Source organism: Branchiostoma floridae, chromosome 1 (genome assembly GCF_000003815.2).
Source record: "Branchiostoma floridae strain S238N-H82 chromosome 1, Bfl_VNyyK, whole genome shotgun sequence".
Taxonomy (NCBI): domain Eukaryota; kingdom Metazoa; phylum Chordata; class Leptocardii; order Amphioxiformes; family Branchiostomatidae; genus Branchiostoma; species Branchiostoma floridae.
The window spans coordinates 10,232,210-10,248,281 of NC_049979.1; the positions used below are offsets into that span (position 1 = coordinate 10,232,210).

At 37.8% G+C, this 16,072-nt stretch overlaps 1 protein-coding gene across 4 annotated transcripts in view; it reads right to left on the reverse strand.

Annotated features, from left to right (window-relative positions):
* LOC118430330 (tubulin polyglutamylase TTLL5-like) overlaps positions 1–16,023 on the reverse strand; it is a 35,013-nt gene extending 18,990 nt beyond the window's left edge. For 3 of the 4 annotated variants that reach the window (XM_035841161.1, XM_035841169.1, XM_035841139.1), the window contains exons 1-17: positions 15,835–16,023; positions 14,983–15,198; positions 9,730–9,836; positions 9,384–9,466; positions 8,794–8,964; positions 7,806–7,872; positions 6,619–6,701; positions 6,106–6,175; positions 4,947–5,031; positions 3,969–4,070; positions 3,580–3,671; positions 3,172–3,279; positions 2,519–2,600; positions 1,996–2,057; positions 1,376–1,464; positions 893–925; positions 68–273 (exon numbers count right to left, since the gene is read on the reverse strand). In XM_035841161.1, coding sequence (XP_035697054.1) covers positions 68–273; positions 893–925; positions 1,376–1,464; positions 1,996–2,057; positions 2,519–2,600; positions 3,172–3,279; positions 3,580–3,671; positions 3,969–4,070; positions 4,947–5,031; positions 6,106–6,175; positions 6,619–6,701; positions 7,806–7,872; positions 8,794–8,964; positions 9,384–9,466; positions 9,730–9,836; positions 14,983–15,071 — 1,529 coding nt within the window. In that variant the 5' untranslated portion in view covers positions 15,072–15,198; positions 15,835–16,023. The remainder of the gene's footprint in view (positions 1–67; positions 274–892; positions 926–1,375; positions 1,465–1,995; positions 2,058–2,518; positions 2,601–3,171; positions 3,280–3,579; positions 3,672–3,968; positions 4,071–4,946; positions 5,032–6,105; positions 6,176–6,618; positions 6,702–7,805; positions 7,873–8,793; positions 8,965–9,383; positions 9,467–9,729; positions 9,837–14,982; positions 15,199–15,834) is intronic. The other variant, XM_035841151.1, reaches the window with a different exon arrangement.
* Positions 16,024–16,072: the final 49 nt, after the last annotated feature.

The following is a 16,072-nucleotide window of genomic DNA, read 5'->3' on the forward strand; positions in this document are numbered from 1 at the left end:
CAGCACCTGACAGCTGTACATGTATATACTAGTACTATCATTATACAAAGTAAGTTATCTTGCCTACCCATAGTGTTCCCAGGAGTCTGGTGCAGGGAACAGCCTGATGAAACCACCTTTCCTGCCAAACTCCTCCTTCACCCTCAACAACACCTTCTGCTCTTCCCTGCTCAAACTTGACCCTTCAACTTTGGCCCATGACCCTGGCCCAGACTGAGGCCGGTCCCGCAGCTGCCTGACGTTCACACTGCCGGCAGACGCGGGTCTCTGCCTCTGTGGAACACAGGACAGAATCTAGGTGCCATATCTTCAAGGGATGAAAGATTCAAATACAAATACTGTTGCTGAGAGAAATCCAGCAGCTTACAATGTTTGTTTCCTAGCTCATTCACTGTTATAGATTACCAAAGTTAAGTCTTAAACTTGTAAATTCATATTCTGACTTCAAAAATTCAGTATCTGGTAACAGAATCAAGCCACAGCAGTGAGTAGAAGCTGAATCATTAAATGCACAAGGATAAAAGTGGAACTTTCACAACAAACATAAAAAGGCAAAAAAATACATTGTATTGCAGAACAAACATACATGTGACAGCCATGTATATCAAAGTACTGAAAACAAACATACTAGTACATCTCAAGTGTTAGTCTTGCTTATATTATAATTAAAAAGAAATAAGGTAAAATGCTTTGATAAGTTAGCTTGTTCAAGAACACAACAAAACTTGGTGATTGGTAATAAATAAGCAGTTGAGTTAACTGTGGGGCAACAAAATGGTTCTGTGCAGACCACCTTGTGAGGGAAGGCTGGGGAACAAAAAGAAGGTGAGTTAATTAATGCCAAGGGCAGGGTGGAACAGCATTCTGCACACTGGTCCGAAGCCCAACTTACCCCAACGGAATAGTCTGGCCTCTCGCGAGCCGACTGAAATTAGACAAACGTTTAAGACAAAACTGGTCATGAAAGGAATCAAAAGTCCAGAGGGCTGTAATGCCAAAACTTCATATAAATGTGGATGTGAGGGGAAAATGGTTAGTCACGAATACACATTACAGTGTAAAATAGATCAACAAGGTTTGCACAGACATGTACAATTATATCACAATGTCATGTACTTGTGGCAGTTTAGACATCTACATGTAGGTAATATGATACCTAATATAAAAGTTGCTCAAGCAACTGGATAAGTCAATACTATCTGAAACATCTGACTACTTACAAACATATTCAGATTATTCAGTTGCTTGAGTAACTTTTTTATTGAGTATCACATGGAACAATTCCACTCCTCTTAAAGTACAGTGCATGAAACAGAATTAAGCTAAAAAAATATTTCCAACTTTTCACACCAAAGTCCCCCAAATGTCAACACACCTGTGCTCTCTGAGCTGTTTTGGCTGCAATGTCCTGGTTCCGTTTACTCTGCTGAATCTTCCTCACCATAGGGTCATGGCACATAAAACCTGTACATCAGGACACCACACTGTTAGCAAAGACATGTTACATTGCCAAGCACTGGAGTGTGTATAGTAATGAGAACTGTTATCACTAAAAAGAGCAGAAATCAGCAAAAGACTCTGCTGTATGCTTTCATTATTATTTGTTAAAGTAACCCAATGCCTACATCACTTTATCAAAATGTTTGGCTCTTCATATTTGCTTGTTCAGGTAATCAGAATTTATAATTGACCTTCACAACCTGATTCCAAAACCTTTACCAGCATGAGATCTTCCATGAATGATTTCATCAGTTTGGTACATGACTGAATAACAAAGTTCTTTATATCCACTACAAAAAAAAAAAGATAGAAAAGCCAACACTTTGGTGAATGTCACTTTCCTAAGGGCAACAATGACTAGCTGTGTTGATAAGTAGAACCAGTCATTACTGTTCTGAGAGCGGTGACAGACAGTCACCAGAATGTTGGCTGTTCTAACTCTTTGGTTGTTCTTCAGTATGGGATCTTGTTTTCCACAGATTGCTTGTCACCCACCTGTCAGTGCGAACAGGTCTGCTATCATGTGGGACTTCACCTTCAGATCTAATGGAGCATCACTGTAACAAGGACATATTTTGTCATTTAACTAAACCAAATCTACTTCCTGTTGTTTCTGAAACTTCTAGATGCCTGTCAGTTATAAAAGAAATAGGTATATAGACTTATTGTCAAAGTAGATTCTTTTCTTAGGGTTTGTCATTAATTTGTCACACATGCCATCATTTTCTTATTTTCAAGTCATGTACATGTTGTAACTGTGTACTGTAAATTCATTAACTTTCTTTGCAGAAATCTAATTTTGTGGTAGAACTAGAAGGAAGAAGGAGGTTTTTGCAGTGTTTTAACTTAGAACAATTTTGTACCCCAGTAGTAATACATTGGAAACATATATTTGCACAGGAGTGGTCATTGTAAACAATGTAAAAATGAATAAAACAACCACAAACATTACAAAATTTACAGTTTATGTATAGAACTGTTTTTCCACAATTCAGAATGTGTGAATGAGTATATTCACCATGCCAGTGAGGGTGAGAGGTTGACCTCCAGCAGCCATGGCTTCAGGTTCTCATCAACCAGGATGTCAAACCCGTACACCTCTGCAGTGGGTCAGGACAGACAGGACATGAGTTATGTTCATTTAACTGGGGGGCACACTAGGGTTCTCACTGACACAGTTGAGCATAGGGGGGTTCAAGTCACAGCAAAGGGGCCCTACACTCAACTGTGCTGTGATCTGGGCCCCCTTCCCGCAGCATACATGTAGCAGGCTTTTCTATAGCTTTGTAACTCAAGTAAAAAGGGATAAGATTTGGTGCTGAAAATACAGAAAATAGTTAGAGTTATAAATCTAAAATTTTTCAGGACGCACATGCCCCTAAACCCTCTTTAAGACTTGTACCTGTGCCCCTTGTCCTAAGTACATAAATAACTATTGTATATACATGGCATAAGATAACTTACATAGTATCTTCCCTGGTATCTACAGCAATATCTACAATGCATGCCAGAATTCATGAATCCATGTCCTATTTGAGCTTCTGCAACCTCAGAAACTTGTTAAGTTTCACAACACTAGACTGGTATGCAGGAATTTATCACCTTGGCCATCATTCATCAAATGATCTCATCGTATGAGCAAGTATGTTACATAATAAAGGGATTCCATACCAAAGCAGTTCCCCCTGTATGGCATGAACATCTTGCAGGCAGTAGCAATGTGCATTTCTGCACTAAGGATGGTCTTCACCACAACATCCTCTATTCTCACCATCAGGGCTAAGGGAAGAAAGGATACAATGTACATGTATATCAATATTGTTGTATCTAAATGCAGTAGGAAGGAGGCATAACTCTGGTACAAGCTCTCTTGTAAATGTTTTGTCACTGTGTAAGGGAAATCACACTTGTAAAAGTGATAAGTCAAGAAAACATCAAAGGTCTTTTGGTTAAGTTAAGTACTAATAAATCAATAAGAAACTAGAACTATGATTCACATGCAAAGTCCATTTTTTGTGCTTAAATGTAAAGACTTCATTAATCTACATGTAGTACATTGTACAAACGTATGTAACAAACCTGTGGTATCAAGCCCCTCCTGCTTGAGATATCTCAACATTGCACTCATTGTCCACTTGTTCCCATAGTCCTCCACATCTGGGTCATCACATCTACAGTGTGTTTACAACAGTCTTTTGTCACATCACAAATACATGTATGGTGTATGTATATTAAGCAAAACAAAACTTCATTTGCCTGACATTGACCTTCCAGTATCTTAGGATATGGTGATTCATTTTCTTTGATATTAATTAATACTGTGCACAAAAAATGCCATACTATGCATGATCATGTTCTAAACAAAAACTGTACTGCATATTGTACAAGGAGTAACATACATCTATAAGCTACATGTACTATAAAGATTACAATAATTTACATAGTAACAGTTTAAGCGCTGCCCCCACCTGACATAGTCTGAACTTTTCTTGTTGACGCTGTAGTTTGTCAGATGCATCATCTGGTTCTTCAGGGTCCTGTTGGATTTCTCATACTTCACTGTAGCAAATCTGCAAGACATGGGAACACTTACTAGTAACATACCTTCCAAACCAACTTACATCTAACTACTTCTGTATTTAAATGTGGCATATGTACTAAAAGGGCAAATGCTGCTAACAATGTGGTGTGCTCAAGTTTAGTCAGACTAAAATTTGATGAATGAATGAACCAAAGGATCAGTCACTAAAGATAATGAAAGCTATCTGAAATACCTGATCATGTATAAAACTTATCCAATTGTTTTGAGTAACTTTCATATGGTATATTTTAATTCCTGGATGTCTAACCTTCATAGAATTACATGTGTGATTCAAAAGAAAATCTCATTTGCCTCTTGTGATTATTGCGTGACAAACATGCAAAGGACACTTCTTTGGTGGTCCAGTAAGCACATCCAATCTAATATAAAATTGACTGGGAAATGACTTTCTTGATTAGGTGATATCGATTTTAGTGTTATCTGAATTATTTACTGTCACCCGGCAAGGTGACCCACATATTATCTCTGACTGAAATTACTTCTGAGTTGTAATTCATCAGGCATGCACGGTCAGCAGCCTGGAAAATGGGTCGATCTTCCATGTCAATGAGACTCAGACTATGAACATCTGATGAGCTTAAGGGCACACTAATACATGTCCTTGTTTCTAGGCCAAGAGGCCATGATAAAAACAGAGAGCTGGGAGGCAAACTACTGTGTGTTCACATTCTAAAACTAGAAAATTTAATGTACATGTAGCAAAGTGCATGCATTTCCTGTATAAACTGTACTTTTGTTGTAATCTCATTCTTTATTCTTAAAACCCAAGAACCAACAAATTGAACTGATGCTGCCTTATGCTACATGTACATCTAATGGTTATGCACAGCTCAGCAGCTCTCACCTTGTAAGCCCTTCTTCATACAGATAGATGAGCAGTGGGTCGTAGCAAGTCACAGCCACATATATTCTGATGTCAAACTTGAAGCCTGGGGAAAATAAAAATCATTTCACCCTGACTCTGACTCTAATCTGTTCAATAGACATTAAAGACTAGAAAAAATAGACAATGACCATAACTAACACAGGGCATACAGTGAAGGGTAAAACACATTCAGGCTGCATCTTACAGTTCGTGCACCAACTGAAGGATGTCTCCAGGTTTAATTTTTTCCATCTCACCCGTTGGTTGGGTGCATGCCCATGTTGTTAATTTCTGTTTTTAAATCTGTCATTTCATGCTTACAAAAATACTTTCCCATGAACTTTATGGTATGAAGATAAGATTTTTTGGATGGGAAACGTGACATTATTTAAGTTGCAACAGCAAATGTCCCGGGGCGGAGGGTCAGGTCCCTGGTATGTAGTAAAATTCTTGAAGTTCATTTAAAATAAAACATGAATGTTTGACAATCTGATGAGGTTGACCCATCAATGCAATTTATTGTTATACTGTGCAGTTTTAAATGTCATCCTCTTAAGTCCTTAGCACCTCACCAATACATCAAAAGTACAGGATCAATAAAAGGGGCAAATTTCAGATATTTCCCATGGCAGAAAAAACATATCCACTCAATAAAAGGGAATCCAGCGATGGGTGAAAAGCAGACACCCGTATTGACTGCAGCAGGTCTGGATCAATGATGAGTCCAATTTACATACAAATGGGGGAGACAGCACCAAGCAGAAATCCTGGGGATAACCTGCTTTGACCCAAATCAGAGCTGGTTGGGTAGAGTAATCACTAGTTACAAATCACCCCGGGAAATCATGTCAAACTGTTCTGGTCCGGGATGAACAGGAAGATTAGAGTATTCAATAACTTTGCAGACAGCTTGCACACTAAATGTGCTTTTGACTGTGTGCAACCATGAAATTAAAACAGCGCCAGGAATATCAGATTGACTTGTACTAATGTCTTGACTTTACCCTTTTCAAATTTACTGTAACAGTTCCTCTTTGTTCTTACATTTTCATTGATAATATTTTGGTTACCCCAGGGATGTAAATATAAAGGTGAACTACCATTACAGTATTTGTTTTTCAAGGAAATTAAAACCTACCATCAATGGTGAGAGGGTTGTGGATATATCTGGAAACCAGGATATTCTCATCCACTGGAACCTGCTGGGGCTAATGGGGACAAAAGTCAATAGATAAGTGATGTTTACAGAAAGTTGATCTGGATATAGATTAATTAGTTTATCTTTGTCCAGAAATATTGTTTCTGTTGTCTTCATAAACAATCATAAACAATCATATTAATCATTAAAGATATTGTAAGTCCAAATTTTCATAGTTTTTTTCAAGTTCACGTTGTTCAAGTTCACATTTTTCACGGTGACCTCTCACTGCAAACTCATCACAATGCAAAGATATACTCTTCCATTGTTCTAACTATAAACACAGGAGCACAGAAGACTCTGTACCACAATATCTATTAATAAGTGCTGCTAACTGGAATGAATTTACTGAAAGCAGAATGAGGTAACACATTTGATCAATGTGAACCCTGGAGCACTCCATCACATTCTAATAGAAGATTGCCCCATCTTTAGGATCCGGTGCATACTTACATGGTTCACCAGATAGATGCCTCTTCCCCTGGAGGAAGCAATGGGTTTGACGATCCATGGTCCTTTGTCTCTCAGGAATGCAGCTAGAAATAATTGGATGGAAGAAGGTATGTCACCATCTGATTTTTTCCCCTGGGAATATATCTACAGATCTGAGAAAAGTAGTTCTCTGAGGTTTGAATGAAGCTCATGTCTTAAGAAAGGCCCAGACAAAACTTGTCTATTTGCAGTGTTTTAATCATGAAAAGGACATGTCTCATTGTCAGGGAAAAGCATACTGATGCTTTGTAACAAGTGGAAGTAGGCTAACAGGTAATGTTGCTTCTATTGAAATAGAACAAACTGGACATTGGCACAGACATAGTGGAATATAGAGGAATCATCACTGAGTAAAAAGTCCCTTCAGAAAATTGACTACTTAATTTTCAAAGTATATCCTCACAGTTCAGGACTATCACACTACCAACTGTATAGCAAATCTGCCCCATGCAAGTGCAAGCACACTGATGAGAAGGAACAGAAGAGAGCAGTGCTTACGGTGCCCTGAGCGAGGGCAGCAGTGAGGGAGGAGGTGGGAGGAAAGAGAGAAATACAGAGTCAGTCAGATGTAGAGTTAGCCTTGCAGCCCTGAGTGTTGGGGATATGATATTTCCGTCTTCACTGCATGTGAGAGACAGTGTCTCTGATGACCCCTTCATCCCTCCCAACTGAAAAGCAAGGCTTATACTCTGTTTTATAAACTGACAGATGTTGTAGTGCGCATACACACACATTGGAATATAGCTATTTATTTTCATAATCTTAGATACAGATGACCAGCAGTATAGTAGTAAATATTTGGTATTTGGAATCCAAACATATTACATAGTATCATCAGAAGTTAACAGGAATCTTAAATGATTTTTCTGTTATACGATACCTATGGATATACATGTTTTTGTATAATCCTGCATGAGCTTCAACATATTTTGCCTGTGTTTATCATTAGCAACTATCACAGCATATTCAAACAAAAGGTATAAAAATACTGCAGGATATTAACATGACAATAGGGGTAATGACATTGCCCTTTGCCCAGGTGTGATGATCATGACCTTTAAAAAGCCCAGTAGGTAAAGCACTCTGTAACAGCTTAGAACTTTTATTATAATGTTACTTTTATATGAGAAGAACATTAGAAAACTTACTACAGAACTCCTGGTACTCAGATGGAAGGATGAAACTACCCGGGATGAAGTCAAAGTTCTTTACTCCCTGTAGGAAACATAGATTTATTATTGAGAAGTTTATGCATTAAAACCTTGAGTGCTTAACCTGGCTAAATCATACTTCTAGAAGGCCTTTCATTGGGAAGGAGGTCCAGTCAGCCCCTGGTAGCAAGGGATGGTGTGATACAACTTACATGAGTGCTAAATGACTTTCAAACCAAACACGAGGGTAAAAATTAAAGCTGAACAATTTTAATCCTGTTAGTGTTACTTAATCAAGCTGCTAGGTGACACATCATAAGAACAATCTATTATTCATAGCTACTACTGCCACCATTAGTAACCTGCACCTGAATTATTCAAACAGTTAAAGCCAGTCTCACACACAGCTCACGCAATGAATCCATAAAAATATGGAATGCATTGTTAGTTATCAGATCTCTAAGGACTATACACTCTACACTTAACCATATATAGAACACTGTAAATCATTGCAACTTGTTATCCAAATTGCATCTCACAAATACCATCATAAGTCAATTCCAGCACACAATAGCCAGCTGGTGCATGGTTGATAAGGGACAAGGCCTGCATTGATTACACTGTGTACATGAATGTTCCCTGAATCTTGTTATAAACAGATCAAGAAATTCTTTCTGTGCAAAGAGAAGTGAAAATGAAGTGGGTTTAGTGACAATTTTACCCCAAACCATGTGATGAATTTTTTAGTAACTGACAAAGAACCGCATTGGATCATGACAAAGTTCCACTTTCCACAGAACTGTATGTAAAGCTGCTAGGAGATATGATACCGCATTGTACCAGAGACAGTCTGATTGACTATGAAATGAGAGAAAAATTCTGCACTGAGACTTTATCAATATGGTCCTGTTCAATGGATAAGAGGACTTGAGTAACAGAGTTCAACTCCCAGTTCCCTACAAAGGACTGTCGACATACAATGTACCTTAGACTGTTGCATCCTCTGTATGTTCTTGTACAGCCTGTCTTTGCGTGTCAGCTCGTAGGACCTGGGGAAGTGGTTGATCTTTTGGAACTCGTGCATGCAGCGGAGGGAGAAGGGCTTGAGATGACTACCTGTCCACATCAGGTTAAAGTCATTGCTGTTCGGGTGAACCTGCAGGTACACATGGAAAGAGAAGGCATCGGTACACAAATACTCAACAAAGAGAAATTGCTTCTGAAAATACACTTTTGGGCAATTCTTTGTACATCTATGCAGTAACTTAAAATAAACATACAAAATAAAATAAAAACTTTCATAAGTGGATTGTACAGATTAAGTGATGATTGAAATAAATTAGATGAAATACATTGATTCGTATTACTATCAGAAGCAGTTCACTATTTGCTTTTAAAGACAAAGAATACTTCCAGGTGTTTTGAGTGACATTTATCATTCCTCTTCAATGTCACTTGAAAAAACTGTCAGAACAAGTCAACACAAGAACATGAGAGTAACTGAAGTGCCACTGCAAGTAGATACTACTTTTTTAATCAAAAAAGTATGTAATTCTATCTCAAAAACACACTTACTTCATGGAAGCCGTGTGATGCCAGGATGGACCTGACCAGCTTACTCTCTGTTCTCACCATCTTGTAGGACAGGTGGTACTTCTCTGCACAGGGAGAGAACAAAAAGGGTGGAACATGAGACGGAAGCATTCAAAACCACATTCAAGGACCTGTAGTACTAGAAATGTTACCCTGACATTCAATATACCACATGTTTACCAAAGAGAATGTAAAAATACTGAAAAATGTTGTAATACCCCTGATGACATATGTTAACTTTGGGATTATTTCTACTCTTAAGCAAGAATGTTACACAATCATGTTGTTACATTGCGAAAACATAGGTAGAAAACAGCCCAATGAGTACCTCCAACAGTCTTCAGTTCCTTGTTCTTGACAAACATGTTCTCTGCCTTGAAGATAAGGGTTGGAACACGCTTCCCGGGACCAGTCCATGATATAAATTTGCAGTTTCTGTAGGAACCAAAGAAGGCAGATGTGATTATCTACATTCATATCACACACAGTATGTATACCAGTACATGTACCAGGATGTAGGAACAGGTGTTCAAAAACATTTTACCAATCCCACAAATTACCATACAGCTGACAATATTAACTACATATCAATGCTTTTATGATGGGCAAATTATGCCCAAATGATAATTATCCTCATTTCTCTTTTACACTATGAAACTGTGAAGTTCCCCATTGTGTTCCCTTGTGAAAGGTCGCTAACTCACTGTTCCCATGGTCTATTAGAAAGAGTTAAAAGCTTTTCAATCAAGTCTGCCTGTGTGCCAAGGGATTGGACTGTATCCACAATGCGTTACACCATAAATTACAGTACAGAATTGTGGTAAGCTGCAGCTGGGATTTCATCAAAACTCGATACACTGTGAAATTCAGGGCATATAGCATGTACACTGCACAAGGTTTCTCCCTTTCTCACAATTATAATTTAGAACCAGATGTTAACTAATCAACTACCATGACAGCATGTTGGCAACAGCCATTACTGTGTACATTAGATTTAAAGATTGTGTCGGTAAGGTTACTAATCCTTATGTATACATCAATAACCTTAAACTTTCTTTTCTTTTACAAGCTTCAACCAGGTCTTCATAAGAGAACTTCTTGTACTTTTCTTGTACTGGTAACAAAAGACATGGTTTACATTCCAGTTCATTTTATTTATTAAACCAGGATATGTAAAAGAAAACTTAATTGCTTCTGTTACTGACAGGTAAATTATTCAAAGATTGTTATTGTTATATGGTACATGTAAAACTAGACATACATATACCTAAGTAATAACAAAGAACAACACTAGTACTATTCCCTATATGTAAGTTATCTTTACATACATGTCAATTGCTTCCTAGTTCAACGTAGTTGATCCTGTTTCAAGAAATCCCTACATAAACATTAAGTTAACGATTATAGTAAACATAGCCTCCTATATGTTGACACAACAGAATGCTTTACACCTTACCTCAGATTTACATTGACGAGTACTGGCTTAGCCTTGTCATGTTTCTTCTGATCCTTGACTGGCTCTAGCCAGTGCCAGTCTCTGACTTTACACACAACATCAGCACTTTGTGTGGTATACATCAATAGGTCTTACACCAAACGACCCCCAAGCTGTTACAGTTTTGATGCTGACACTTTCTTACTTTTGTTATCAAAGCCTGCTTGCCTGCCTGCTGCGCTCTAGTTTGGAATCTAAATCTGATCTGGATACGGGTTACTGTGAGTGCTTTAAGTGGCCAACTTCTAAAGAGATTATGGCTACTCAGCCAATCACCAACTTGCCCTCAACCACTCAAACTGACTTGGAAAAAAATATGAGCTGCTATTCCGGCTAGGTGAAAGCACTTTGAACCAGGCACACAGGCTCAGGTGTCATCAGACAACAAATTGTCAAGAGTCCTTCTACTAATTACATGTATGTTGCAAAAACATTATCTCATATCTTTTGTATATGTTGGTGACAGTATTTGATATACATGTACTGTAATGTAGCTAGAATCTTAAACTTTGAACCTTGGTGTTACCAACATATCTCACTGTCTTCAGCATTCCGTGTAAAACCTGAATACACACAATGTACATGTACTACTGTGGATATCAGTTACTGTAGTAACATTTTTCTGTAACAAGTGTATGATTTGCATAACAATGATGAATGAACTGCACCAGTGCAAGTTGACTGAAAAGTGTATTTTGAGCCCTGGTACTCCTACCGGAAGATTTAGTCCCAACAAAAATAAATTAATATACAGTATCGGTCAAATCAAGGACGTTATAATTATTATATGGTCAAATCATACTCTACATACTTCACACAAAATGGGTCAATGAGTCAGAAAGCAGGTACCAATCAGAAGCTTCCCTCCTCCACTTGGAGAGTAAGTTGTTTTGTACTGTACATATAGTTATTGATAGCTTCCTCAGGAAGCACATCTCAGTGATTGAAAAACCTGTGATCAAACATGCTGCACAGAGAGCCATTACCCCTGTATCCCTGACACAAGTCCTACTAAATCTGATATCCCACACATTCTGCAAGTATTGATTTTTTGTCGACCTGAACCAAAAATTCTATTACATCGACCCACTCCAGAATTACATCTTCTCCATATGGGGTATAATAATAGTGATGGAGGATAAATCGCCATTCAAACCTGCACCTGCTCTACTCTTCCAGGGGAGGCTATTTTAGCATCTACGACTAATAGAAGTACTCATAATCATATCATTCCTACGAAGGCAACACCAATTAAATTGGTTGGTTCTTGGATTTTAAAAAAATATGCTTATTATGAATAAATACAATAAACCAAAGCCTGAGGACCAGGTCTATGTACTCAGCTTTATGCAGTAAATACAGCCATATTGAAGTTGTCCTCCCTGCCCTCTGCTGTTATAATGCCCATCTTACTATATTTCCTTACAACATATAATGTCCGAGAACCAAACAAATGAATTGGTGTCTCCTAAGAAGAACATGTAATATCATAATATATATATACACAGTCACTATACATGACAGTAACAACTACCAATCATCATCATCATTCACTGGTCTTCAGTTGTGAAAACATCCTGCAGCTGCAAGTGAACTTTCTTCATCTTGACTTAAACAAATGAAAAATTGTAAGATAAAAATATCTCCTACAGCTTTTCTTTTATCATTTTTATGTGACCATGACTTCTAGTTTTTACATGTGCAACTGAACAATATTCTTGTCTTCCTTCATTTATGCCCCTTGTCTATTCAGAAGATAAAATTTTCAAAAGATGATAGATTTCTGACAAATCACAAGCAAGAATCCTTCTTAAATCTTGAGAAATTCAACATGAAACAATATTTTCAATATAATCTATATGGCATAATACCTGGGTTTTGTACGCTACTAACTTAACATATACAAATGCACATGCACCCATTCTGTAAGTGTGACAAAAGCATTTTGGTTTCTACCTATAATTGGCATACATCATGTAGATTTCTATACTGTAAATGAATTGCTATATCTTGTTATACTACTTGTACTATAGCAGTGGTACTGTGCCATAAGTGGCGAAATCAAACTATTTTGGTAAAGCCAAAATGAAACTTACTCTACCTTAATTAAACATCCCAAATGCAGAGATTGATCTTATCTTTTCTTAATATACCTAAAAATATACAATAGGATGACGGATCGAGGATTAATGGCCACCAATCACATGTAATCGTTCTTCTGATGTTAATTGCTGAGGATAATAGATGGAGGTCTATGGCAGAAAAATCCTGTTACCCTGCAGTTAATGTACTATTGATTCCCTTCTTGCAGTGATGTATGTGAAGATAACCTGTATTTCCTGGGGGCCTAGGCTGCAAAGCTGAATGTAATTCTAATGGTTTATGTGATTTTGCTTTCCCTCAATGTATGAGATGATTTTTCTTGCTGCAGTGCCTGTTATCTTTGCCACTGCAGCCTGTGTATGTTTTGAAGGTCGATATCATCTTGGCACAAATCTGAGAACCCTTGGGGCTATTTGTGAAACTGAGGATGAGCAGGATATCTGGAGGACATCCTTACAACTAATTCTTAGACAATAAAGTTTTAGTGGTATCCAAATGGAAGGGATGACAATGCAAATTTGAGGCTTTAGTGATGAGACCATGTATTTTTTGTCTTCATAGTTATATCAATTTTGTACTTCATGTATTTGACTTGCTTCATTTGTATCTATATATTGTACTTATATGCAACTTTAACGCTCCTGACATATTGTAGAAAAAGACTCTAAACTATCTTGTCCCCAGAGTTACTCTCAGTTTTGAGTTCTTGTCAAATCAATACCAATATCAGGAATCGTCTGTGTCCCCAAGCGACCTCCCAGTCCCAGTACACTTCAGATATCAGCTACAAGATTGGTACTTACTACTTCTACTACTACACTTGCAGAAGAGCAGGTCAAGTGAATGCAAATCTTCCCATAGCCTAGCGTCAACTGAAGTAATTTTTATTGCTTAGCAGTCACCAGTGTCAGCCTCCAGTCTTTACATATATACATTTTGTATTTTGCTTTTGGCTACTAGTATTTGCAGCTTTGCAATTAATAATTGTGAGTATTACAGCTACTAGTATATACATGTCTTTCAAATTTGAACACAACTTCAAGAAATGCAACGACAGGTCGGCTGGCTACATGTCCAGAAAAAGAAAAACATTGAGGCTGGCAATAGAGGGATGAGAAATATGTTGGTTTTCTTCAGGGCCGGAGAACTAACCGTCACCGCACGACCATTATTCATGGTAGATTGCAGCGAACAGTTAACCTGATTTAGTGACATTTATCTACCAGAAATAGATTGGGGCTATACAAATCAATGCAGTGACTGCTTTAAGTGCATGAAAAATGTATGCTTAAACTGAGGCAGCGGTGCCTTCAGCATAGTAATGCACAGGAGACTGGTTCAGAACCACTGATGCAGATAACATCTTCATACATCATCTGGTCTTCATTCAAACATTTATACTGTGAAAATTTGTTACGATTCAACGAGTCTTATTATGTCACAAAATACACCTTCCACTTACAATTTACATGTATGGTGAAATGAAATGTGTGCATTGAAACATTTTACATGAACCATGCATGCATATCAAATGATATTCCAACAAAATGTGAAAGGTAAATATTCAAGGTCAGTTTTCTACAATCTGTACAAGGACATTATCAATAAATCATTTAATAGTGCATATTATATGTTTTGTGGCATAAAATATATGTTTTGTGAAACAAAATATACAAAACCCACATCTATCAAACCTCCTTGTTAAAAGTACATGTACAAAGATATCCAGTGTGTTGCCATGTCACAATGGAATGTATACTATACTTTTAGGTTGTATAGTCCAAGTAGAGTAGTTTCACAAAGCAATTCCTGCAGCCAAGCCCATGTTGTTATAAACCATGTAATTAGTATCACATGCCTGTTGTAACAAACAACTTTCACACCTAAAACAACGATGTATACAATGCCAGTTAGCTGTAGTAACAAAGGCACAAACTGAAACATTGAAACACAAAATTTGAAATGTAGCAAAGATATACTTACACATTTATTAATTCCTTATGTCTGTTGTCTTCTGACTCAGCTTCTGACCCAACCTCTTCCGAGTCAGAGGCCACCTTTTTGGTAGGCATCTTGGTGTAAAGCTTCGCTGATCCTCTTACAATGGCAACGCTATTCAGGGCTCAACTAGGATTTGCGCTGGCATAGACATATGACCTATGGTAGCATAATCACTGTACTCCTCTTGTATGCTTTTCTCTGCAGGGGAAAAAAATTGTGTAGTGTCACTTGATCTGACCTTAAGCAGGCAAAAGCAAATTTATCTTTAACGGAGCCTCTTGTTGGTACATTGAATTACCATAACAGTATACTCAGTCTGGTTCTGTTTTTACACAAACTACAGGAATCAATACTGTACACACATTTATAACGTTACACAAATGAGTATACTGTATACTATATATATATACAGCTGTTGCGGAGTCGCTGTCTCATCACTGTCTGCCTGTGCTATAACATTTAACACCCGCTACACTAGAGACTTGAACATACATTATTTAAAACAAAATATATCGTCTTTGTTGTCCTGAATGGGCTGACATATGCTGTTCACACGATAAAATTTATTGATGAGGGGTTAACGTTAAAATTTGTATTCCAAGTTAAATGTTTTGATCATACAAGTGAAATTAACCCTACAACTAATGGGTGTTTAGTGGGGAAAGTATAGTCACTTTGTCATCAACATTACGGTACCATGGCAATACGAGTAACTTGTCAAAATCACAGGTATGATCCAGCTCCAGGAAAACACACCCTCCCCGCACAAACTACCCCAACAAACCAAAAGAAGCGGGCCAAATGCACCGCTGTCGAACAACGTCCAAAACTTACCTTTTCCCACAGTAGTCACCCCTGCCTTGTACTTCCCCGACTCTTGACGCATTTGGCACCCATCTATGTTAGATTCGTTGCATATATCATGTGCAAAGTGTCGGAATTCGAATATTTGTACAGCTCATGACCTGCCCCAAACGTTGCCTTTGGAAACTGTACCCGTGATCCGGACGTTCACCGCATCAAACAAAACTGGGAAACTTTTTTAAACGAAACATCGTAATTCTCCCACAAA